Source organism: Dama dama, chromosome 6 (assembly GCF_033118175.1).
Source record: "Dama dama isolate Ldn47 chromosome 6, ASM3311817v1, whole genome shotgun sequence".
Lineage (NCBI taxonomy): Eukaryota > Metazoa > Chordata > Mammalia > Artiodactyla > Cervidae > Dama > Dama dama.
In genome coordinates this window covers 4,767,998-4,794,875 of record NC_083686.1, presented here as the reverse complement: position 1 = coordinate 4,794,875, position 26,878 = coordinate 4,767,998, and the positions used below count along the sequence as shown (strand labels likewise).

Sequence of the window (26,878 nt, the reverse complement as noted above, 5' to 3'; positions counted from 1 at the left end):
TTTCAGCATCTAGGTATCTTGGATGGGCACTTGAGTTGTGTCGACCTTTGGACATTGAGAATAATGCTGCTGTGAATATGCATGAAATAGCTCCTGGTGGTTGAATGTTTTAATCCTTCGGGCACACTCCTAAGAGAGGAAGTTGCACTTTTATTATCATTAATAATTCTTATACTAAATGTCCTCCATTTCACATGCTGTGTGGTTTCATCTTTTGGTGGCCCGAGCTTCAGGGCCTTCTTGCTGGACAGGTGTCCCCTGGGGCAGGGGAGGAGTCTGGGGTTGGACTCCCAGTTTGATCCACATATCAAGCCTGCGCAGCAGCTCCCCTCATTGCACAGTAGGCAGAGCCAGGCCCTTGCAAGAGTGTCGCCAGCCTGGGGTAGGTGCCCAGCATGCAGTAGTGGACTTGCTCAGATCCGGCAGGGTTGCAGGCCTTTTGGTATCCCTGTGGATTATTGCTTCCGTCTTTGGGAGAACACCTGGCTTTGACTCTTGCAAGTGAAGCAGGAGGGTGAGCATCTGTAAAGCTACCGTCTGTGACAGGAGAGGAGAGAGAGGGCCGGCTCCAGTGGGCAGGGGAAGACACAGGTCCTTAACGCAATTTTAAGAAGTCAGAACACCCCCATCCATCCATTTCCTGCCGTTAGCACACCAGCTTAGCAGCTGTTCCCCTCATCCCTCTAGGCTGCTTTTCTGTATCCTGGGACCAAGAATCTGCCAATGCCAAGGGCTCACCACTCTTGAAACTGAATGAAGAACGTCCGGATCTCCTTCGGGTAGATGGTGATGTTAGGGCCTCCCAGGGGTGGTAAGGGACGACTGAATTTGCCTGGTAGCAGAGAGGGTCTGTCCAGCACGGCCCCTGGACCACCTGCTTCCCCAGGTCCCCTCCTCCCAGCATCCCCCTCACAACACAGCTCCTGCTGTGTCTGTGGCTCCCACTGTGATCACAGCCCTCAGCTGCTCCCTCTTGATAGGACTCCACTGCCAGGGAGGCCTCTTTCATATCTGGCCTCCCCTGAGGGCACAGCACAGTCAAGGCATGTACAGGGGTCCTGGCCCCACTTGGCCTCGTATCTCCATGGGTTGTGGCACCATATATATGCCTAAGAGTAATCTTCTCACTGAGGCCATGAGGGGGCTCTGCCTTGATCTCAATGGGCTCTCCTTAGATGCACCCTGGGGTTTAGGCTTTATGCTTGGGATGAAAGTTGTTGATCCATTCATCCACACATGCTACCATCCATCCATCCATCCCTGAATCCAATTCCTCCACCCTTCCATTGTTGTCACTCCATCCAACCTCCAGTCATCCATGAAACATCCAACTTCTTCCCATCCATCCTCTCATCCATCCACCCATGCATACATCATCCATCCATGTTCCTTTCTTCCTTCCATTCATCTTTCATCCATCCATTATCCAACCATGTATCTTCCTGCATCCATACTTTCCTTCCTTCCTTACATCCTTTTTTGCCAACTAAATACCCTTCATTCCATCATTCTATAATGCATTGGCTGGGTGTCTACCAAAATCACTGCAGATGGTGACTGCAGCCATGAAATTAAAAGACACTTGCTCCTTAGAAGAAAAGCTACGACCAACCTAGACAGCACATTAAAAAGCAGAGACATTACTTTGCCAACAAAGGTCCGTCTAGTCAAAGCTATGGTTTTTCCAGTAGTCATGTATGGATGTGAGAGCTGGACTATAAAGAAAGCTGAGTGCCGAAGAACTGATGCTTTTGAACTGTGGTGTTGGAGAAGACTCTTGAGAGTCCCTTGGACTGCAAGGAGATCAAACCAGTCAATCCTAAAGAAACTGGAAGTCCTGAATATTCATTGGAAGGACTGATGTTGAAGCTGAAACTCCAATACTTTGGCCACCTGATGTGGAGAACTGACTTATTTGAAAAGACCCAGATGCTGGGAAAGATTGAAGGCAGGAGGAGAAGGGGACAGCAGAGGATGAGATAGTTCGATGGCATCACTGACTTGATGGACATGAGTTTGAGTAAGCTCTGGGAGTTGGTGATGGACAGGGAAGCCTGGCGTGCTGCAGTCCATGGGTTTGCAAAGAGTCAGACATGACTGAGCGACTGAACTGAACTGCGGTGTTTACCTACATACCCAGACTATGCTGTGTGCAGTAGATAAAGAAGAGATAAACAGCTCAGAGCCAACTGACAAGGAAGGAGGAGCAGAGGAGGCACCTGACCAGACATGAACCCGAGGGAGCCTGACTAGGAGCTGGTCCAGATGAAGGTCAAAGGCAGACCAAGTGGAGGGGGGAGCACGAGTAAACGCTGGGAGGCAAAAAGGAGCCTAGGGTTCACAGGAGTAAATGTTGGGAGTGCAGACACTGCACACCATGGAGGGCATCACAACCCCTTGGGGTACACATGCAAACCTTGGGTTCATCTGGACATGGGTGGGGGGTGTGGTCTTGAACACACGTGTGCACACACATTCACACAGCCACACACACATGGACACACACACTCTGTGTGGAGCCCTGGCAGATGGAAACTGAACTGAAACTTAGAGTCTGCAAACTTCTTTGGTTGATGCAGGAAGGCTGAGACCCAGAGAAGGAGGATGGCCAGCTCCAGGTCACACAAGGCCTCAGGGGCAGAGCTGGGGTCTGGCTGGGGGTCAGGTTGGGGACCCAGGGCAGGGCCAGGACCAGGCTGAACCTCTGTAGCGGTGAAGGTCCCACGTGCTCCAGGTCCAGCGATGCATCTTCCTCACATCCCAGGTCCCTGTGAGCGAGCGCTCCTCCATGGACACCACGGAGCCCAGTCCCCGCAGCACAGACTGCAGGACAGAGCAAGGGAGGGGTGAGCACCCGGACCCCAGATCTGAGTAGAGACCCCGATGCAGCAGGGCGGCCGCACCAGGGCCCAGCATCGCACACATTCATTGTAGAGCAAGTCCCTGCGGGAGGAGGGGCAGCCCCATTTTACAGATGAGGAACTGAGGTCGGGGGCAGCTGATGCCCCAGTGCTGGCTGATCAGCATGCCCAGCAGGTGGCAGGCACGTTGAGCCACTCCAGCATCGAGTGCCTGTCTCTCTGCAATTCTCCCAGGAGCCCTGCGTGGTCCTGGGATGATGTCAGTTATGTTATGCATCCCCTTGTCCTGAATGAGCATCAAACCAGCCTCCAGGCTGAAAGCGGAGGTGGGTGAACACTCTTACTGGGAAGGAAGGACAGGTGGCTGCCCCAAGGGCGGGGGTTGTTCTGCAGGAGCTTCCCTGAGCTGGGGGAGGGGAAGGCGTGGAGGGCAGGCTCCCTGTGCTGCTACCATCCGCCCTCTGCCTTTACATCTGCTCCTGAGGGCCGTGCCAATATGGGAGGGCAGAGGTCAGGGTCAGGACACTGACACCCATCAGGTGTGCTAGGTGCCAGGCACCTGTGTGCACACAGTCCCACCACAGCCTCTCAGCATCCCTGTGGGCAAAGACTCTCTCCTCCCCATTTACAGGTGAGGAGACTGAGGCCCAGAACCCAGGGGCCCACGAAGCCCAGAGGAGGCACCCAGACTCGCCCCTGGACTGTGTAATCACCCACTAGGGAGTCTGCAAGAATCTGTTCACTTTCTTATTATGCATGTAACTTCTGTGTTGTGTAAGAAGATGTGCTACAAGAAAAAATGATAAACAAAATACATGTGTGTTACATGATGGTAAATTCAGAAGACCATCATGACGAAGGGTGAGGGACCCCCAGGTTCCTTTGTGAGACCACCCTGATGTGGTATTTGCCAGGTGCCATCTGAGTCTGGGTAGTCACACCAGGGTTTGTCTCCCGAGGGCGTGTACTCCTGGGGGCCTGACTCTGTGATGTCGGAGCAGCACACGGGAGGGCGGTTACCTGCAGGTTCAGCGTCACAGGCTGAGACAGCACGGGGTCCTGGCCCACCTCATACAGGTGCTGGAGCCGCAGCAGGACCCGGCGCAGGTCTGCCTTGGCCTCGCGGTTTCGGTCTGAGGGACAGACGAAAGGTGGCCGTGAGGACAACAGTCTGCCTGGCACTTTACACTCTCACCTCCATTTCACAACTTCAACCTCCCTTGGAGGCAGCTAACACAGCCCAACTTTGCAGATGAGCCAAACAAGGCTCAGAGAGGGGCGAGCACGTGCCCAGACACACACAGCTGGTGTGCATCAAGAAGGAGCCGGGAGGATTCCAACCCAGGTGCAGCCAAAGTGACCGCTTCCCACCGCCCACACCAGGGCTGTTCCAGCCATCTGAAAGTCTTCGTTCTTGTTCACTGAGGTGAGGTCCTCATTGGGCCTGTCCCTCCAGCCTCCTGTTCCCTGGAAGATTCTCTCTGCCCCAGCCCCTGTGAAGGGGGGTGTGGCCTTGTAACCCTGAAGATGAGGCACCATCACAAATGTGACTGTACACAGTCACTGCTGGTCCTTTGAGACCCAGTGAGAAGGGCCATCATGCCGATCCCCCAGAACACAGGGACAAAATGACCTGTGCTGTGGGAAGACAGTGATGCTGTGGGCTCCTTGTTACTTTGCATAAGAAGTCTGCAATGTCTCTTGTCTCCATTTGTAGTGTCGAGGTTAGGGGCTGGAGCTCTAGAATCAGGGAAGGACTTCTTGGTGCAGAACATGAAGTTGATGAGGATAATGGTGATGAAGGTGGTGGTGACGATAATGATAATGATGGCAATGATCAAGCTAGTGGTGATTCCTTGAGGTTTCAAGCATCATGAGAGGCAGCAGGCCTCACAGCATCCCTTGCGGCTGTGGCTCCCCTGGCTCAGTCTATACCAGTCTCTCTCTAACAGGATGGACTTGACCAGCCCATACACTTTTGTCTACAGAGTTGAGCCACACTCAGCAACAGCCCTCTATCAGGGACAAAGATGACCTTTGGCCTCTGCCTCTTTTTCCTCCTTCTCCCATTCCACAGACATTTACGCTGGAGGGTGACAGCCCTTGGTGGGTCTCTGAGAGCAGGAGGGCATCTGAGGCATAGTGAGCCCTGCCGTTGAGATACACGGAGTGTAACAGAGCAGGCAGGGTGGAGTAGACGCCTTGGTGATATGACTAATGGGTTCCCAGCAGTTGTTTCCTCCTCCAGGAAGCCCTCCCTGATCACCTGCTGGGGGCTTCTCTCTGTACACAGTCACTGCATCTGATGTTATCCAGACCCACCGTGTTCCTGCTTGCTGAGTGACCTGCCTCCCTGAGGGCCTCAGATCCCTCATTGGGCAAAAAGGGAACCAGGTGACCTCATAGAGCCTGGATGACTCTGAGGAGAGCCCCTTGTCCAGTGATGGGCTGGGGGACCGGGCTGGCATGTGGAGGCAGGAGTGAGTCTGGATGCCTGAACACCTGCCTCACCTTTCCGGAGAGTCCGCAGGTGTTCTTTGTGGCTTGAGCTGTACTTCCAGCCGGGGATGCTGAGGAGCTGCAGGTGGACGCTTGGGGGAAGCGTCACTGCCTCTTGCTGCCTGGGGCCTGAGCCATGCTGGGCAATCTCTGCAAGGCAGATGGACAACAAGGAGAGGCTTTGGGCCAAACTCTCCTCCTGACACTCACAGCTCACCACACTAAGTCCCCCGCTTCATCTGATCTCACTCCCTCCCACCTGCGGTCCATAGGGCAGGCATCCTGAAGCACCTGTTCGTGCAAAAGCCCCAGCCTGCCTTGAATCTCTAGTCCAGCCGGTTCAAACTGCAGACCGGGAGATGGGACCAGAGAGAAGACGCCATTTCTTCCAGAACTCGCAGGGAGTTCACACAGAGACCTGCTCTGTGAACAAGGTCTCAGACGCCAGCTCCCCTGCTGACATCTATCGCTGCCTCTGCCCAGACAGATTCAGCCCTCCTCTTCCAAGAGATGGTCTGGGCTCCAGCTGGAGCCGCCATCGCCTCACAACTCCCAGGCCTCAGTGATTGGTCAGGCTTGGGTCACGGGATTTGATCAGGGCCAATCAGAACCTTTCATTGGGATCTCTGCTCTTGAAACAGGAGTCTCAAGACTCCTTCCCTGGGGCTTCCTTGGTGGCTCAGACGGTAAAGAAACTGCCTGGAATGCAGGAGAGCCGGCTTTGATCCCTGGATCAGGAAGATCCCTGGAGGAGGAAATGGCAACCCATTCCAGTATTCTTGCCTGGAGAATTCCTTGGACAGAGGAGCCTGGTGGGCTACAGTCCGTGGGGTCACAAAGAGTCGGACACGACTTAGTGACTAACGCACATACACACACACAGCTATATGACCTTAAACGAGTCATTGAACCCTCTTTGCACCTCAGGTTGCCCACAATTAAAATGAGAGGCCTGGATCTGAGGCGTCTGGTCACTTTCTGCCCCATAGGAGCCCAGATCCCTGCAGGCACCAGCTCAGCCGCATCCCTAGACAGGGCGGCTCACCCGGGGGCAGTGATGACAGGTGCACTGAAAGGACCCCCCCACCTCACCATTCATCTCTCTGAGCATCACGACGGGCCGGTGCTGCAGCGCCAGCCCACTCCTCTGGCGCAGGCCACTGGTGAGGGTCCAGGGTCCCAGCAGGAGCCAGAGCACCGGGTGGACGACCGAGGAGTCGTTCAGTGTGAGGTCGTTGTCCAGGGCCCACTTGTCATTGTTCCACAGCCGCCGGTGGAGCATGACCTGCAAAGGACAACTGTCTGACCGGGTCTGCCTGGACCATGGGCTGCTTGTGAGTGACCAAAGGGGCCTCCTCCTACCTCCACCTGCCCGTTCCCTTGGCTGGAGATGCCGTGCGCCTGCTCGGACAGCAGTACCAGCCTGCTTCGTCTGTCCTGGATGAAGGCTGACTGCACCATGGGGTAGTAATTCTGTGGACAGAAACATCAGCAGGCCGGTGGTGGGAGCAGTGGGCCAGGTCAGCCAGCAGGTCCGGGGTCTCCCTATGGCCCCAGGCGGCCCCCTGCATGGGTGCAGCAGCAGCCCAGGGTGGCATGGTAGACAGGGGGAGGGGCTCTGAGTTCTGAGATGGACGCACTGGGATTCTAAGCCAGCTGCACTGCTTCCTGACCTTATGCCCTGGGGGACCCAGCCCACCTGAGCCTCAGTTTCTCCATCTGTAAAATGTGCCCAAAAGGTCCCCCTGCTGCAGGGAGATAATGAGGCATTTGTGCCAGTCCAGCCTGGGATGCCCTCCAGCCAGGGGTTCCCAAATAAGGGGCTGGTGTCTGGGCTGCAAAGCACTCACAGAGCCCTGCCCTTTTCTCTGTTGGAGCAAGATATCCTGAGCTGATTGTCCTGGACCTTCTGGAGCCCAGACCACGGTAGGTGAGGACCAGCCACAGAGATGAAGGGACAGAAACTCATGGAAGACAGAGCAGGGAGGGATCAAACCCCCTCTAAGGGCCACAGTTTAAGGAGAGACAGCTAATAAGGACAGAGGCTCAGGAGGTGCCCAGCACAGTGCTGCCTCTGGATCATCCCAGCCCTCAGCACAGCTCTGGGGGAGGTCACTCACTTCCCAGGAGAGCACCGAGGCCCAGAGACATACAGGGACTCGCCTAAGGTCATGTTGCTGGAGGCAGAGGCCCTGGGAGCTGATTGATTTTGGAGTTCAGCCCCTGCTCAGCTCTCCCGGGAAGACAGGCTGTGGCTCAGCTCAGGGCAGCCAAGGAGGGTTATACCCCATTCAGGCCTAGACAGGTACCATCATATTAATCCTCAAGTAACCCCCAGTGGGTCATCCATTGACTGAGGAGGACCTGCAGTGCACACAGACCTCAGGGACACGCCTCACACACGGTGACCCCAGACTCTGAGACCAGGTCTGAACACGCCTGGGCCACGGGCCCGAGGGGCAGACACCCTAGAGGAGATGCGCTGGAGCTTAAGGGATCTCTCCTGCCTTCTGGAAACCTGCCATCAAGACTGTATCTCTGGCTGCCATGCTCAGGGTGTACCTGAGCGATGATGTTGTTCGTGTAGTTCCTGTAGGGCCTGCGCTGCATCTGGTAGCCATTGTTGTCCGAGTAGAGGACCCGCCCCGCGTTCAGGTCGGTGCTTGTCCTTAGGATGGCCTCACGGTTCAGCTCCAAGGGGCCCACCCGGTACTCCTGCTCTATGCGATGGCAGAGCAGCTCCCCGTCAGAGCTCGGGGGCCCGTGGGCCAGCCGGGAGTAGATGGCGAACGTGGGCTCCCTGTCATCCAACTCCCTGGAGGAGAAGCAGGACAGATAGGTCAAGCCTGGGGAGCCTACTGGACGCCCTGCCCTTCTCCTTTCTTCCTTTGTCTTCCTCCCTCCATCCTTCCTGCAGCCAGGAAGGATGCTTGGGAGCATCCTGGGGATGCGTCCAAGGGGAGCCTGCTTGGAATAGAGAACAGGAGGGACCCTGTCCTCTGAAGACTCTGGGTACCCAGCCATGCTGGCGGCTCTGTCTGTCCTGCTGATGGAAACACAAGAACTGCTCTCGTGCTGGTCACTGTCACCGTGGGCTCCTGTCCCACCTCTGGACTCAGGTGCCCCCAGGGTGACACAGCGCAGGCCAGAGAGCAGGCCTGCAGAGACTGGAGCAGCTCATGACGTCATGGGGCTTCCAGGGAGGAAGGACCGTGCGCCAAGCCCAGGTCCAGGGGCTGGGTGTCTGCAGCAAGGACAGGCCCCCATTGCCTCAGTCACCTGCCTGTGAGCACTTCCACATGCTGAGCACAGCCAGGGGGCCGCCCTCACCTGTAGAAGTCCTGCCGGACCTCAGTCACCAGCGGCCCTGCCACGATCTCCATCTTCACAGCCTCCCACGCGGGCTTTGCTTTACCACTGGGTCTAAACACATAATTGTCTGAAATGGGGCCTTGATCAAAATCACTCTTCGCATGATACTCCATAAAAGTCTGGGTCACCTGGACTGTTTGGTTACTCCACCTGCACAGAGAGGAAGGAGAAAACAGCGTCATCATCTTGGACAATATGTCAGCCTTATGCTGGAACCAGGCTCACAGAGCCTCTATGGAGATGCCAGCCTGGAACCAGGGGTGGACACAAACAACCTCCTCGGCTCTTCAGTGACAGCTATGAGGTCACTGAGTGAAGTTCACGCACTTGGCTTGGAGGAGAGCTGGCTGGACCCAGCAGAGCCCATGCAGCATCAGACCCTATCTGTGTCCAGGAGCAGATCCCACAGAGGAGGGCACACAGGCTTCGGTGCAGGCTCCTGAGGATACAAGCAGAGAGTGTATCATGTCTGCAGAGTCTTTGCCTTCATTGGCCTGGCCCCATTATCCTAGATGCCAGCAGGGGGATATCTACTCCTTCAGGAGGTCATCAAGCCAGGACATCGTGGAACTCTGTCACTCTGGTGCTGTCCCCATGTCACTTGCCAGTGCCTTCACTTAACCTTCATCCTTTTCTCTGCACCCCCACAGGCAGGGATTATGAACCCATCTCAGGACAGAGGCATAGTGCGCTGGGAGATACGACCTCATTTCCTGAGATCCCACACGCAGGAAGTGCCAAGGAGGACTCAGGTTCAGTTCCAAACCCAGGCTCCATTCTCACCCCCTTAGGTTAGGACTGGAGGTGTGGATACACTGGGGATAAAGGAGGAATTGGCTCAGAGCCTTGCACACATGGGTTTGCATTGTTCCCCGGGTGTGGCCTAAGCAAAGGAGCAGCTATGCATTCGTATCCCAGCTGGCCCTGTCTGACAGCAGGGGTTGAAGAAGTGATATGTCTGTGCCCCTTTGTGGATTTCTATAGGGTTCTTGTGGCCAAGGAAAGAAGAGGTCTTGGAGGAATGCCCTCCTGAGCTCCTTAGAAGAGGAGAGGAGGAAAAGAACCCTTTTCATTAGTCTGGAACCCAAGCCTTTCTCATCTGACCCCAGGCCCCCGCCCCTAGCTTCCTTTCATAAGAGGTCCTCGCAGTGCCATGTTGAAACTTGCAAGTCAAACGCCACTATGGGAGACATTCACAAATCATGCACCTGATGATGGATGTGTATCTAGAAAATAGAAACAACTCTTATTATTGTTGTTCAGTCAGTAAGTCAGGTCCAACTCTTTGTGACCCCATGGACTGCAGCACACTAGGTTCCCCTGTACTCCGCTGTCTCCCAGAGTTTGTTCAGATTTATGTCCATTGAGTCAGTGGTGCTATCCGAGCAACTCACCCTCTGTCACACCATTCTCCTTTTGCCTTCAATCTTTCCCAGCATCACGGTCTTTTCCAATGAGTTGGTTCTTCACATCAGGTGGCCAAAGTTTTGGAGCTTCAGCTTCAGCATCAGTCCTTCCAATGAATATTCAGGGTTGATTTCCTTTAGGATGGACTGCTTTGATCTCCTTGCAGTCCAAGGGACTCTCAAGAGCCTTCTCCAACACCACAGTTCAAAAGCGTCAGCTCTTTGGTGCTCAGCCTTCTTTATGTTCCAGCTCTCACATCCATACATGACCACTGGAAAAACCATAGCTTTGATATATATTGGACTTCCCTGGTGGCTTAGATGGTAAAGCATCTGCCTACAATGCAGGAGACCCGGGTTTGATCCCTGGGTCGGGAAGATCCCCTAGAGAAGGAAATGGCAACCCATTCCAGTACTCTTGTTTGGAAAATCCCATGGACGGAGGAGCCTAGTAGGCTACAGTCCATGGGGGTCACAAAGAGTCAGACACAACTGAGCGACTTCACTTCTACTTCTTCTTCTTGATATATATGGAACTTTGCTGGCAAAGTGATGTCTCTGCTTTTTAATACACTATCTGGGTTTGTCAAAGCTTTCCTTCCAAGGAGTACATGTCTTTTAATTTCATGGCTGCAGTCACCGTCCACAGTGATTTTGGAGCCCAAGAAAATCAAATGTGTCATTACTTCCATTTTTTCCCCTACTATTTGCCGTGAAGAGATGGGAGCAGATGCCATGATCCTAGTTTTTCGAATGTGGAGTTTCAGGCTGGCTTTTTCATTTTCCTCTTCACCTTCATCAAGAGGCTCTTTAGTTCCTCTTCACTTTCTGTCATTAGAGTAGTATCATTTGCATACCTGAGGTTGTTGATATTTCTCCCAGCAATCTCGATTCCAGCTTATGATTCATCCAGCCCAACATTTTGCAAGATACACCCTGCATATAAGTTAAATAAGCAAGAAGACAATATACAACCTAGATGTACTCCTTCCCCAGTTTGCAACCAGTCCATTGTTCCATGTACACTTCTAACTGTAGCTTCTTAACCTGCATACATGTTTCTCAGGAAAAGGATAAGGTGGTCTGGTATTCCAGTCTATTTCAGAGTTTTCCACAATTTGATGTGATACACCTAGTCAAAGGCTTTAATGTAGTCAATGAAGCAGACATCTTCCTAGAATTCCCTTGCTTTTCTATGATCCAATAAATGTTGGTAATTTGATTTCTGGTTCCTCTGCCTCTTTGAAACTGAGCTTGTACATCTGGAAGTCCTCGGTTCACTTATTGCGGAAGTCTGTCTTGAAGGATTTTGAGCATAACCTTGCTAGAGTTGGTGCAAAATAACTGCGGTTTTTGCATTGTTGAAATTTGCTGTTTGATATTGGAATACATTCTTAAATAAATGAAGTTATATGTCATTTTAATGTGCATTTCTCACTTTATATTTTTCTGCCAATGACATTACTTCCTGTTTGTTTTATATTTATTTTAGGCTACAGAAATTATGTTAGATAAAAAGCAAATTTCAACGATTTTCTTATTTGAGTTCAAAATGAGTTGTAAAGCAGCAGAGACAACTTGCAACATCAACAAACGCATTTGGCCCAGGAACTGCTAACAAATGAACAGTAAAGTGATGGTTCAAGAAGTTTTGCAAGGTAGATGAGAGTCTTGAAGATAAGGAGAATATTGGCTGGCCATCAAAAGTTGACAACAACCAATTAAAAGCCATCATCAAAGCTGGTTCTCTTACAACCACATGAGAAGTTGCCAAAGAATTCAACGTCAATATTCTACCATCATTCAGCATTTGAAGCAAATTAGAAAGATAAAAAAGCTTAATAAATGGGTGCCTCATGAGTTGACTACACGAAAGCCTTCGACTGTGTGGATCACAATAAACTGGAAAATTCTGAAAGAAATGGAAATACCAGACCACCTGATCTGCCTATTGAGAAACCTGTATGCAGGTCAGGAAGCAACAGTTAGAACTGGACATGAAACAACAGACTGGTTCCAAATAGGAAAAGGAGTACGTCAAGGCTGTATATTGTCACCCTGCTTGTTTAACTTATATGCAGAGTACATCATGAGAAACACTGGGCTGGAAGAAGCACAAGCTGGAATCAAGATTGCTGGGAGAAATATCAATAACCTCAGATATGCAGATGACACCACCCTTATGGCAGAGAGTGAAGAGGAACTAAAAAGCCTCTTGATGAAAGTGAAAGAGGAGAGTGAAAAAGTTGGCTTAAAGCTTAACATTCAGAAAACTAAGATCATGGCATCTGGTCCCATCACCTCATGGGAAATAGATGGGGAGACAGTGGAAACAGTGTCAGACTTCATTTTTGGGGGCTCCAAAATCACTGTGGATGGTGACTGGAGCCATGAAATTAAAAGACGCTTACTCCTTGGAAGGAAAGTTATAACCAACCTTGATAGCATATTAAAAATCAGAGACATTACTTTGCCAACAAAGGTCCATCTGGTCAAGGCTATGGTTTTTCCAGTGGTCATGTATGGATGTGAGAGTTGGACTGTGAAGAAAGCTGAGCGCCGAAAAATTGATGCTTTTGAACTGTGGTGTTGGAGAAGACTCTTGAGAGTCCCTTGGACTGCAGGGGGATCCAACAAGTCCATCCTGAAGGAGATCAGTCCTGGGTGTTCATTGGAAGGACTGATGCTGAAGCTGAAACTCCAGTACTTTGGCCACCTCATGTGAAGAGTTGACTCATTGGAAAAGACCCTGATACTGGGAGGGACTGGAGGCAGGAGGAGAAAGGGACGACAGAGGATGAGATGGCTGGATGGCATCACCAACTCGATGGGCATGAGTTTGAGTGAACTCCGGGAGTTGGTGATGGACAGGGAGGCCTGGCGTGCTGCGATTCATGGGGTCGCAAAGAGTCGGACACGACTGAGTGACTGAACTGAACTGAACTGAACATGAGCTGACCAAAAATTTAAAAATTGGCCTTTTGAGTCTCATCTTCTCTTATTCTATACAACAACGATGAACCAATTCTCAATCAAATCATGAAGTGTGGCAAAAGTGGATTTTGCATGACAACCATCAATGACCAGCTCACTGGTTATCCAAGAAGAAGCTCCAAAACACTTCCCAAAGCCAAACTTGCACTGAAAATGAAAGGTCATGGTCATTGTTTGGTGATCTGCTGCCTATCTGATCCACCACAGCTTTCTGAATCCCATCAAAACCATTACATCAGAGAAGTATGCTCAGTAAATCTAAAATGCTTCCACAACCAGCAGGAGACAGAAAATGCTTTCCAAGAGTTCATGGTATCCTGAAGCACAGATTTTTATGCTATAGGAATAAACAAACTTTTTTCTCATTGGCAAAAATGTGTTAACTGTAATGGTTCCTATTTTGATTAATAAAGATGTATTTGAGCCTAGTTATAATGATTTAACGAGCTTCCCAGGTGGCACTACAGGTAAAGAACCCTCCTGCCAATGCAGGAGATGTCAGCCATGTGGGTTAGATCTCTGGGTTGGGAAGATCACATGGAGGAGGGCACGGCAACCTACTCCAGTATTCTTGCCAGAAGAACCCCATGGATAGGGGAGCCTGGTGGGCTATTATCCACAGGGCCAAAAAGCGTTGGACATGACTGATGTGACTTGGCATACATGCACACATATCAGGATTTAAAATCCACGGTCTGAAACCGCAAATACTTTTGCACCAGAAAAAGGAATCGTTTGTGAAATGAGCACAGTTGTACGGTAGCTGGAACACTCTTTGGCATTGCCGTTCTTTGGGACTGGAAGGAAAACTGACCTTTCCCAGTTCTGTGGCCACGGCTGAATTTTCCAATTTTGCTGACATATTGAGTGCAGGACTTAAACAGCATCATCTGTTAGGATTTGAAATAGCTCAACTGGATTTCCATTACCTCCACCAGCTTTGTTTGCAGTAATTCTTCCTAAGTTGAAAGAACTCTTACAACTCCATAATAAAGACCAACCCAATTTTGAGATGGACAAAAGATCTAAAAAGACATTTCACCAGAGAAGATGCACAAATGGCCAACAGGCCCATGGAGAGATGCTCAATGTCTGTAGTTCTCAGGGTATGCAAATCAAAGTCACAATGAGATGCCACAACATATCCACTAGAATAGCTATATCCAAAAGGCAGATAAATACAAGTGTAGGTGGAGATGTGGAGAAATTGGACCCTCATACACTTGGATAAGAATGCAAAATGGTGCAGTCACATGGGAAACAGTCCAGCCATTTCACAAACAGCTTAACATAAGCGTTTCCTGTGACTTAGTAATTCCACTCCTAGGAACTAACCCAAGAGAAAGAAAGGCTTTTGCCCACACAAAATCTTGTACATTCATTTTCACAGCAGCCTTTTTCACCATAGCCCCAGAGTGGAAACCACCCACATGCTCATGAGATGAGGACTAGATAAATGAACCAAGGGACATCTGTCAGAGGAATATTATTGGGCCCTGAAGAGAAATAGTTTCACTCACACTGCAGTGTGGGTGAAACTTGGAAAAGTCAGGAAGATAGAGAGCAGGACATGAGTTCTCCTCCTGGGAGGCAACGTGTGGGGTTGTGCTTAGGTGTGAGGCATCTGAAGGTGGGCAGAAAGGGGCTGGGAGTTGGAGCTGGCCTTTCAGGGGTTCTGCAAAAGGGGCATGGGGCCCGAGTGATGACAGAGCTCAAGCTGGCCTGCAGACTCCACCTTTCCCAGCCAGACACCAGGGCGGGGGGCACTCAGAACCTGCTGGGGTGACACCCTATTTCTGCTGCTCCCCCACACTCTCTGCAGTCTGTCATGCCCTCTCAAGGAGGACTTGTGGGCTGACTGGAGGACCAAGCCCCATCAGGGGCAGGGGGGTCCTGGTCTGCTCTTTTAGACTGCTGACAGATGACGGGGCTGAGCTCCAGGTGACACTCACCTCACAGCATGGCACCCTGCCTTCCTCCCCTTCTCTGTCTGCCTCTTCCTTCTCTTTCCTTACCTCACTTTCTTCCAGATGCTCCCCCAAGCTTCCTGCCCACTCCCGCCACCCACAGACTTCTGCTTCTGTTAGGAGATCACATCAGGAAACAGAAGTGGATGTGTTGGACAAGAAGCTGAAGAAGAATAGAAACTGCCTGGGATGAGACCTGAGCATGCACAGGGTGGCTTCAAACTCTGGAAAGCCTTTCCTGAGCTCAGCTGCCAAAGAATGCTGGTGAGTGAATAAATACTTGAATGGATGAATGGATGGATGGATGGATGGAAGGATGGATGAATGAATGAATGAATAGGATGGAAGGATGAATGGATGGATGAGTGGATGGATAGATGCATTGATGTAGGATGGATGGAAATGTGGAGGGTTAGGTACATAGATGAGTGGGTGGGTGAGTGCATGGATGGATGGGGGTATGGGTGAATAGATGGATTTTTGTGGCTTTGAATGTTAAAAAGTAGATAACATGACTATTACCTATTCCCTAGACGTGATCTGCAATGCCCCATTTTCCATGAATCAAAACCTTTGGAATGAACAAATTCTAGAAAGGCTGTACGGATCTGGCCTAGATTCCCATAACTAGACATAAACCTGATTGCACTGCAGGGAGCTTCACCACAATCACACCCTCACCCTGCAGCTGAGGAAATGGAGACCCAGAAAGGGCATTACTTGCCCAGGTCCCAGGATCCTCCTGACCTCAGAGGCAGCAACAGCTGCACCTCACCTCTCCCAGATGCTGTGCATCAAGTTGGTGTCCTTGTCTAGGAACACGGTGTAGCAGTCATTCTCCACAGGCACCAGGCTCCTGCCCGTCTGCCCGCCACTTCTCCTGAGTCTGCGTCCAAACTGCCTGGAGCTGGCCAAGGAGGTCACAGGCTCCAGAGTGTCCTCCTGGGAGCTCCTGCTGGGCCGGATGCTGTAGTGCCGGTAACTGAGTCCTGGGATCGTAGTCAGCACGTGCAGGTCATAGGCAGAGGGCACCTCCTTTGATCTTTGGACCTGAAAGGCCTGAGGGACAAGATGAATGATGGATGTCAGGGATGGAAGATGCCTCAGTCTCCTTGGAAACCCTGGGCTTACACACCTGGTGGATGGAGTGCTTGCTCTGCACAGAGACAGCTGGGTCATCCATCACTGGGCTGAGCGGGTTTCCTCTCCTGCATCCTCTCTGCACAACAGAATCAGTCCTCTTCCCCATCCTTCCTCCTTCTCCACCAGGGCTGCAAACCACCTGCCCTCCTCCCACACTCCTTCCTGTTCCTGCCTCTGAGTCTTTGCTCATGCTGTTCCCTCAAACTGGAAGCCTCGTCTTTGGAGAGTGGGCTCTTGTGTCTTAATCCTCCAACCTCCCCGAGAAGGGAGGTTGCAAGGTCACCCCTGCAGGTCTTTCTCCATCTCCACGTCATCTGATTCAGGCAAGGGAACTGAGAGACAACCTTGAATCCATGTGGGGAGTGGGGGATGGGGCTCGCTCTCTAGGGAACAGATGTCATCTCTGGGTCCTTTCGGGGAGGATTTAGGGAGCTATGAGCAAATTCGTGTTGCTTCTTACATCCTCCAGCCTGGCCTTTCTCTGAATTAGCAGACACCCTGTCCCCACCCCACACCCCAAACCTCTCCTGAAGGTTTTCCTTCACCACAGTTATCATCTGTCACTTTCTACACTTTCTTATTTTCTTCCTGCCTGGATCCCCCCACTGAAGTAGGAGCCCCCTGAGGGCAGGGACTTTTGTCTGCTTGGTTATTAAAGTTTCTCCAGTGCCTAGAGTAATGCCTGACACACAGTAGGTGTTCAATAATATTGAAGTGCACTGACACTTAGGGAGTGTTGCCTTTGGGTGGGGAGGGGGATGTTTTGTGTTGGGTCTGCTCAACCCAACCCCCTCCCTGCCCCTGATGACAATGAAAGAGTCTTCCTCCTCTGTCTCAGTTAAGGACTACTGCCCCGGCCAACAGGTCATCACTCCACACTTCAACTGTCCATATCTGTGTCTGTTCCTTGAGTTCCATGGGGAGTTCAGTGTCAGGGACAAGCACTCAGCTAGGAGCCACACCAGAACCGACATTCAGGAGTGTTTGCTGAGTGGCTGACTGATGGCATCACCTCCTTCACCTCCTCTAGGAAGGGCTGGCTGGGTGACAGTAGGGTCACCTCTAGACCCAAGTCAAGCTCCAGGTCTGGGAAGGCCATGGGGTGGGACCACACAGGATGTGGGTGTCTCAGAAAGGCAGTTGGGCCCTGCCCGTAACACAACACCTCCATAAGGATGCACATTTAGGACTCCTGATGGACTTCTCATGCAAAGTGGATATTTTCCTGAAAATATATATGCTCCCCATGTAACCCAGACCACTGTGAGACCTTGCAGGGCAAGCACAGCAGAAGGGACTTCTGGTCAACTCAGATGCCCAAAGCCCAGGGTCAGGCTCCTGGGTAGATCCACTGACCCTGATGGTGACTCACCCCTATGATACTGTCCTCATAGTGAGGGCAGCCTGTCACATGTTCCCTTTAGATGCCCACTTCTGGGGGCTCAGCCCAGAGCAGGGGCAGCAACAGGGCATGCACCTTAGACGGGATGTCCCCCTTACCTGTGCAGGCATGGGGCGGCCTGACTCATCTGTGATGCTGACATTGGGGAAGTCCACAGTCAGGGTGATGATGGTGGTGACTGTCCAGGCCAGCGGGTTGTAGACCACCGCAAAGCGTCCCCCAGGCTCTGGGCCTGCAGACAGAGAACAAGCTCTACTCCTGCCACCTGACCCACCCCTCACCCCTGGTGCCCCTCAGAACAAGGGAAACTGAGGCAGGTGAGACCAGCCCTGCAGAGTCCAGGGGGAAAGACAGACAGACAGACACATGGGCTCCTACGTGCAACCCCTTCCTCATCTGTTCCACCTGTGTCCTGGTTCCCAGGAGGGGTGGGGGGGCATCCCCCCAGAGATGAGCTCCTCACTCATCTTTTCCTGTCATCCACTTTACTGGTGAGGACACTCAGGTGCAGAGAGAAGGGTCAGCTGTCCAAGACGACCCATGTCCTAAGGCCTGACTCCAAAGCCTAAGCGCTTGGCAATGTATAGACAGAATTCTCTGGAGCTTGAAGGGTCAAGATCAATCACCAAGGTCAGCCCTGGAGGCCTCTTTGGTATGAACCTGGATTCTCTTTCTGCTCCTTCCCCACCCCACGTGCCCCAGGCTATGACCACATCCGATGACTCCCGGATCCCTAGATACGGCACACACTGTCCAGTCTCTGGCTTCTGCCCAGGCAGTTCCCATGGCTGGATGCCTTCCTGGGCTCTCCACCTGCCCCTTGCTTGGGGAGCTGGCCCCGTGAGCTCATGCGAATGGCTGGCCCTACAAGACACTGGAAGGACCCAGTTCTACCTCCCTTTCTATGACTGTCATCCCCTGCGGACCCCACTCCCTGTGAACAGGGTTCCAGTCTGCTGCACCCCTGACCCCAGGGCCCTTCCAGAGTCTGAAGGTAGGATGGGATTGTACACAGACACAGATGGGAGGTCAGAGCTGGGGAGGGGAGGGGAGGGGAGGGGAGGGGAGGGGAGGGGAGGGGAGAGGAGGGGAGGGGAGGGGAGGGCCGGGCGGGGAGCGGAGGGCGGAGCAAGGAGGGCACAGTGCCAGAGGGTGAGCATGGGCCCTGGGGAGGTGGGCGGGCCACATGCTCCTGCAGGGAGAACAGTAGTCTCTGTTTGCCCAGGATTTTCAAGGATGAAGGCCGTCAGCTCCAGGCAAACGGGGTGATACTGACTCTCCACCTGTGAAACCCTCATAGACAAGAAGCTGGTCACGTGGCAGCCCAGATGTGATGTGCCTCCAAGCTGAGCTCAGGAGGGAGGGCAGGAGCCAGGCTGGCCAAGGTCCCTGAGAAAACTGCATGCTGTCTGCCGAGCTGGGGAGCACTTGGCTAAGGTGCTAGGCTTTCAAGCTAGGCTTAAGCAGTATGTGTGAACTGTGTGACCCTGGGCAGGTCCATGACCTGTGTGTTGTGCGTGTGTCCTCAGCTATGAAGTGAGGACAGGAACAGTTTCAGCTTTCAGGATGTGTGATTCCTGTTAAGTCGCTCAATAGTGTGTGACTCTTTGAGACCCCATGGACTGCAGCATGCCAGCCTTCCCCATCTCTCACCATCTCCTAGAGCTTGCTCAAACTCATGTCCATTGAGTTGATGATGCCATCCAACCGTCTCATCCCCTGTCATCCTCTTCTCCTCCTGCCCTCAGTCTTTCTCAATATCAGGTTCTTTTCCAATGAGTCAGCTCCTCACATCAGGTGGACAGACTATTGGAGTTTCAGCTTCAGAATCAGTTCTTCCAAAGAGTATTCAGGGTTGCTACCTTTTAGGATTGACTGGTTTGATCTTCTTGAGTCCAAGGGAATCTCAAGAGTCTTCCTCAGCACCATAGTTCAAAAGCATCAATTCCTCAGCTCTCTGCCTTCTTTATGGTCCAGTTCTCATATCCATACATGACTACTGGAAAGATCATAGCTTTGACTGTATGGACCATTGTCAGCAAAGTGATATCTCCGCTTTTTAATACCCTGCCTAGGTTTGTCAAGGCTTTTCTTCCAAGAAGCAAGGGTCTTTTAATTTCATGGCTGCACTCACCATCTGCAGTGATTTTGGAGCCCGAAAAAATAGTCTTCCACTGTTTTCATTTTTCCCCATCTATTTGTCATGAAGTGATGGGACCAGATGCCATGATCTTCGTTTCTGACTGTTGAGTTGTAAGCCAGCTTTTTCACTCTCCTCTTTTACCTTCCTCAAGGGGCTCTTCAGTTCCTCTTCACTTTCTCCCATAATGGTGGTGTCATCTGCATATCTGAGGTTATTGATATTTCTCCTGGCAATCCTGATGCCAGTTTGTGCTTCATCCAGACCAGCATTTTGCATGATGTATTGTGCATGTAAGTTACATAAGCAAGGTGACAATATAAGCCTTGATGTGCTCCTTTCCCAATTTTGAAGCAGTTTTCATTGTTCCATGTCTGATTCTAAACGTTGCTTCTTGACCTGCATGCAGGTTTCTAAGGAGGCAAGTAAGGTGGTCTGGTATTCCTATCTCTTGAAGAATTTTCCACAGTTTGTTGTGATCCACACAGTCAAAGGCTTTAGTGTAGTCAATGAAGCAGACGTAGATGTTTTTCTGGCATTCTCTTGCTTTTTATGATCCAAGGGATGTTGGCAGTTTGATTTCTGGTTCCTCTACCTTTCCTAAATCCAGCTTGTACATCTGGAAGTTCTCCATTCACATACTGCTTAAGCCTAGCTTGAAAGATTTTGAGCATAACCTTACTAACATGAGAAGTCAGCACAAATGTGTGATTGTTTGAACATCTTTGGCATTACCGTTCTTCGGGATTGGAATGAAAACTGACTTTTCCAGCCCTGTGGCCACTGCTGAGTTTTCCAAATTTGTTGGCATATTGAGTGCAGCACTTCAGCAGCATCATCTTTTAGGATTTAAAAGAGCTTAGCTGGAATTCAGTCACCCCCATTAGCGTTCTTCATAGTAATGCTTCCTAAGGCCCACTTAACTTCACTCTCCAGGATGCCTGGCTGTAGGTACCTGATCACAGCATTGTGGTTATCAGGTCATTAAGTGTTACATTAAACTGTGCAAACAGTGTGTTTGGCAACATTCAGACTGCGTTAGCATTTATTCCTCCCTCTAGTTTTCACAGGAGCCCTTCCTCAATCACAGGAAACAGGGCTCATAGATGTGAAGGCACCTGCCCAGCTCACACTGAAATGAGAGCCTCCCCTGGACGGGACTCGAGTCTGATGTTCAAGTGTCCCAGTCTTCCCCTGACCCTCGGGCTCTCTTCTCAGACCGGGGCAGACACTCGCCATAGCCCACTGTGCCCCCAGGGGCCTTGCTTACCTGAGTGGGCTGGAGACCTGTCCTGGATGATGGAGGCCATCAGCGTGTGCACCCCTTGCATCCCGGTGCTCAGGTGCTCCACAAACATGTCATCAACCTTGAGGGCGTGAGTCCCGGTGATGGCGTCGTGGTGCTGGACCTGGGCCCCCTCAGGAGCAGGACAAGAGTGAGGTCAGGCCGGCCTCTGCTCAGCACCTGCTGTCCTCACACCCACTGGGCCCTGACTCCCCTTCCCTCTCAGCAGCTGCTGCTGGAGAATTGGGGGTTTCTCATCTGTAAAGTGGACCTGTAGTGAACAGGGACTGGGAGGTGTGCTGGGCTGGGAACGGGGAAGCACACAGCCCAGGAGGGTCCAATCCTGTCCTGTCTCTGGGAGGCATTGCGTTACCTCGGAGACCGCCCAGCGGAGCTGCTGGAGCTGCTGCAGGCCCCAGGCCGGGTCCAGGTGTGGGTGCGGAGCCAACAGCATGTGGCGTGTGAACATGGACTCCCCGGCATAGAGCAGAGTGCTGGCTCGCCTTGCCAGCGCCTTGAGCCCACTCCGGGAGGCGTAGAATCCAGTCCAGGCATGATGCATGTCTAGGAGCAAAAGGCCAGGAGTGGGTGTGAGGGCATGCCCAAGGAGGCCCCTGTGCCCCACCTGGGAAATGCTGAGGAAGATGAGGTCAGAGATGGATCTGCCTAGGTTCCCAGGGACACAGCCTAGGCCAGGGGGTGATCTCAGGGTTCCTGGTCCAGCCAGGTCAGCAGTGGTACGAGATCCCTGGATGACCTGAGTAGCTGGCAGGGTCAGGCTGGGCTGGGGCATGTCTGGAGAGCCTGAGTGCTGAAGGACTGTGACGAGGACAAGAATCCCAGTGTGCACCTGGGTCCCTGGGATGCCCTGTGGGGAAGGGCCCTGGAGGAGGGATGATGGCAGGACCCAGAGGGAAGGGCTGGAGTGTGGCAGCCCTTGTGTACCTCTGAGGACAAAGGAGATCCTTTACTGGCCTGCATCTCAGTGGGTCCCTCTGGCTGCCTAGCAGGGATGAATGGCAGGGAGGTGGGAGCTGAGATACCCCTGTAGCTACTTCTCTGACCCTGGACAGAGTTCCAAGCAGGATTGGGAAGAGACATGCTCAGCACCTTAGGTCTGGGTTGTCTCTCAGCAAGTGTTTCACTTCCCACTCATCTCCACTCCTATGTCTTCTACAGACTGTGCTGTGCCTTCATTCCAAACCATCCTCTCTTGCTGAGTGATCCCATGAGGCCCTAGGCTTGGGCAAACTTGGCTGGGTGGCAAGGCCTGATCAGGGTCCCTGGGCTGCCCTGGCTCATAGGGACCTGGCCTCCGTCTCCTCCAACTCCCACACCACTTAGCTCCTCTTTCTCTGCAAAGGGGAGCAGGATGACAAGGATCCTTCAAGGATTCTGGCAATGTATACAGTAAGGGTTTCAGATGTTCAATAATTTGGCCAATACCTTCCCCCGCGGATGCCCTGAGCAAGGGCTGGACTGGGATATGGAGGGTGTTTCTGCCTCCCCAGCTGTCAGGGGGAGGCTGTGTGTGCTTAATTCCTGTCTGGCTTGCAGATAGGGGAGCTGGATCTTCTACGGGGGTCCGCTTGGAGGTGGGTGGGGCTGGACCTGGAAGAGGCGCTGATGCTGGGCTTCCTCCAGGGCGATTAGGCCCTGGACTAGCTCCCTCACACGGAGTGCCCGCACCGTATCCAGGATGGCACCTGGCCTCCCGGGATGGAGATGCTGCAGTAACTGTTAACAGCTGCCTTTGCTGAGCCGCGGCTCTGGCCCAGGCACCAGGCTATGGGCTCTCCTCATCTCACTTCATTTTCACACGGGATGCACTAACCAAGATGAACGTCCCCACTTTCCTGACCCAGGACAGTTCCACGGGTGCACACAACCCGGCACAAGGCTCACTCCACGACCTTTCACCCCGAGGCTGTGCTGGCCACAGCCAAAGCTGTCCTGGCCTCCAGGACACAGGCTTGTAGAAGACAAGGGCCCCCAATAATGACTCTGTGGCAACGGGTGAAAAGTGGAGCACTGATGGGGAGAGGAGACAACCAGTCTAGACTTCAGATCAGGAAAGGCTTCCTGGAGGAGGTGACATGCATGCATGCATGCTCAGTCATGTCCAACTCTGCAACCCCACAGACTGTAGCCCGCCAGGCTCCTCTGTCCATGGGATTTCCCAGGCAAGAATCCTGGAGTGGGTTGCCATTTCCTCCTCTGAGGGATCTTCCCTACCCAAGGATCCAACCCGCATCCCTGTGTCTCCTGCATTGGCAGGTGCCCACAAGCACCACCTGGGGATGAGAGGAGGCGACACTCCAGGACAATTAGGACTTTGTGGGAAGCGAAGGTGGGCGCGGGGCAGTCCTTCCGGCAGCACTGGAGTAAAAGGCAGAGGCGGGACCTGCTGCCTGTGGCCAGCGTGAGAGGCTCCGGGAGCTTGGAATCCGGCAGAGTGTGGAGGGGTCAGGCAGGAGGGTCAGGGCCTGCAGCTCCCCCAGGGTCCCTAGCAGGCTCCAAGCAGAGGCCTGAGCAGGCACCGCGTTTGGGGGCCCCTTTCCTCCCTGGCACCAAATCCCTCCACCCAGAGGCTCCTACCCGACGAATAGGGCAGGAAGTCTCGCTGGTCTCGGACCGGCCAGGAGAGCTGGTGCGCGTGCACAGCCCGGAAGTAGCTGCCCAGCGTGGCGTACTCCATCGAGACGCCGTGCTGGTAGGTGAACTTGTTGACCTCCTCCATGACACGGTCCATGTTGGTGAACTGCAGCGAGGCGTTGAAGAACTGCCTGTCACATCCCTGCAGCCGGGGGACAGAAGCAATGCCCTGCGCCTCTGGGTGCAGAGCCCAGCCTGCACGGGGAGGGCCCCTCTTCTCCCCAGGACCACCCCTGCCCCCCGCGGTGGGCACGGCCCCAGGCCTGTGCTGTGAGTGTCCTCCTCTCTGTCGTGTTCAGGGGTTCCCCAGCGCTGGCTGGTCTGACAGCTGCAGGTTTGTGCCCGTTCCAGACAGTCCCCCACTTCTCCACACTCGCCAGTCCCACCTTTGGCCACCAAATTCTGATCTCCTTCTCTATGAGACTGGTTTTGTAAAATTCCACAATAGAGATGATTCAGGTTTTGTTTTTCTGTGTCTGATTGACTTCACTTCTTGACTGTTTCTTAAACCCCAGCACATTACTAGATATCAATAACCTTAATTATGATAAGAGACTAAACATGAATAAAAAGGACAATGGCTTACTTGAATTTACTGACCTTAATTACATCCTCTGAAAGATATCAAAGTATAAAAACTGATAAATTCCTGAAAATATATAATCTAAATTGTGCGTAAATAGAAAGAATGAACAATGGATTACTAGTAACAAAATTGAACCAGGATTCAAATACCTCTCAAGAAACCAATGATCAACTTTCAGTGGCGATTTCTATCAACTATTGGAGAGGAACTGATACAAATTCTTGTTAGTCTGTCCCATAAACTAGAATTGGACAGAAAAGTTTCAATATAATTTCTTGGTCAAATACAAGGCCAAGATCACCCTGACATGAAACTAGGCAAAGAAGCCTCAATATCTCCTCGGAACATAGACACAAAAATTCTCAACAACACATTAGCAAAACAAATTTAAATACATGAAGACAATATTACACCATCTTCAAGCAGGATTTACTCCAGGAATGCAAGGATTGTTCAACATCCTCAAATCAATCCATGTACTACAACACACTAAGAAAATGCAAGATAAAAATTGTATGATCATCTCAACAGATGCAAAAAAAGCATATGACACAATTCATCTACCATTTATGATAAAACAAATTCTCAAAGAAGTGGATGGAAAGTATGTCAACATAAGAGAGATTGTATATGACAGCTGACAACTGACATCAATTCAAGGATGAAAAGATAAAACCTATTCCTGTGAGATCAGGAAAAAGACAAGGGTGATCCCACTCACCACTTATTTAACATGGTATTATAAAGCACAGAGTGCAGCAAATGGGAAAGGAAAGACATGGAAATTGGAACAGAAGCAGTAAAACTCTCACTAATGTCAATTGTAATGGCGTTATAGAAACAGAGATCATATAAAACCCCAGAGACAAATCTTAAATGAATAACAGCAGTAAAGTTGCAAGATAAAAGTATCAACACACTTAATCACCTGCTGATTAGTGTTTCCACACACTAATAACAAATCACCAGAAGCAGGTGATAGCCCTGTACACTAAAAACTAGATGACACAGTGATGAGAGAAGTGGAGGAAGACAGAAGTAAGTGGGAAAACACTCTGTGCTCATGACTGCAAGAGGAGGGCCTCCTTTCCCAAAGAAATCTACAGATTCAATGCAAAACCTATTAAAATTCCAAAGACGTTTTTCACAGAAATAGAACAACCAATCCTAAAATTTGTGAGAATCACAGAAGACTCTGAGTGGTCAGAGCGATCTTTAGTGAGAAGAACAAAACTAGAAGCATCATGCACCCTGATTTCAGACTTCACTGCAAAGTCACAGCAAGCCAAATAATCTGGTACTGACAATAAAAGATACAGATAGATCAATGGGATAGAGTAGAGAGCTCAGAAACAAAGCCATGTGTATATGGTAATTATATTACCATATACAAAAGGTATATGGGCAAGGCAAAACGGCGAGAATATAAACTGGGGAAAGGACATCTTCTACCAAAAGTGGTCTTATGAAAACTGAACATCCTCATGTGTAGAATGAGGTTGGACCACTGCCTGACACTGTACTCAAATAGTAAGTCAGGTTAAGCAAAGACTTGATTGTAACTCCTGGAACTATAAGGGCTTCCCTGGTAGCTCAGCTGGTAAAGAATCCGCTTGAACTGCAGGAGACTCCAGTTCAATTCCTGGGTCGGGAAGATCCGCTGGAGAAGGAATAGGCTACCCACTCCACTATTCTTGGTCTTCCCTTGTGGTTCAGCTGGTAAAGAATCTGCCCACAATGCAGAAGACCTGGGTTCGATCCCTGGGTTGGGAAGATCCCATGGAGAAGGGAACAGCTACCCACTCCAGTATTCTGGCCTGGAGAATTCCATGGACTATATAGTCCAAGGGTTCACAAACAGTAGGATATGTGGAACTATAAAACTTCCAGAAGAAAATGTATGCAGTAAATTCCTCATCATTGGTCTTGATGATGAGTTTTTGGATTGACACCATGTGGAAAGGGATAAAGAAGAACAATCAACAAGTAGACTACATCAAACTGAAAGCTTCTGGATAGCTAAGAAACTTCATAAATAAAGACAGCCTAAGAAATGAGACAAGATATATGCAAGTCATAAATCTGAAAAGCGTTAATATCCAAAATATATAAAAAGCACATACAAATCAGTAGTAATAATGCAAACAAGCCCGGTAAAAAATGGCCAGAGGTCTTGAAAAGACATTTGTCCAAGGAAGACATAGAAATGCGAACACATGGAAAAAGATGCTGAACAAATCAAACCAGACAGAGGTACAGCCTCACAACTATTAGAATAGCTTTTGTTTATGAGAAAAGAAACAACTAATGTACGTCAGGATAAGGAGAAAAGGAGACATTCAGGCACTGTTGGCTTTAATGTAAATTGGCCCAGCCATGATGAAAACAATACGGAGATTCCTCTCAAAATTAATAATAGAGCTGATCCAGCCATCCCCTTTCTTCACACTTATTCAAAGGCAACAAAAATACTATTTTGAAAAGACTTTTGTATCCTCGTGTTCACTGCAGCATTATTTATAAAAATCAAGGCATGGAATCAACCAATCATTAATGGATGATCAGATC

At 51.1% G+C, this 26,878-nt stretch overlaps 1 protein-coding gene across 1 annotated transcript in view; it reads right to left on the bottom strand.

Annotated features, from left to right (window-relative positions):
- Nucleotides 1-734: 734 nt before the first annotated feature.
- The window catches only part of LOC133058672 (epididymis-specific alpha-mannosidase-like), a 40,487-nt gene continuing 14,343 nt past the window's right edge, over nt 735-26,878 (bottom strand). The window contains exons 7-19 of the mRNA XM_061145550.1: nt 23,668-23,866; nt 21,443-21,633; nt 21,055-21,193; nt 17,743-17,876; nt 15,875-16,149; nt 8,691-8,882; nt 7,923-8,175; nt 6,723-6,833; nt 6,448-6,645; nt 5,373-5,508; nt 3,882-3,994; nt 2,693-2,823; nt 735-822 (exon numbers count right to left, since the gene is read on the bottom strand). Coding sequence (XP_061001533.1) covers nt 735-822; nt 2,693-2,823; nt 3,882-3,994; nt 5,373-5,508; nt 6,448-6,645; nt 6,723-6,833; nt 7,923-8,175; nt 8,691-8,882; nt 15,875-16,149; nt 17,743-17,876; nt 21,055-21,193; nt 21,443-21,633; nt 23,668-23,866 — 2,160 coding nt within the window. The remainder of the gene's footprint in view (nt 823-2,692; nt 2,824-3,881; nt 3,995-5,372; nt 5,509-6,447; nt 6,646-6,722; nt 6,834-7,922; nt 8,176-8,690; nt 8,883-15,874; nt 16,150-17,742; nt 17,877-21,054; nt 21,194-21,442; nt 21,634-23,667; nt 23,867-26,878) is intronic.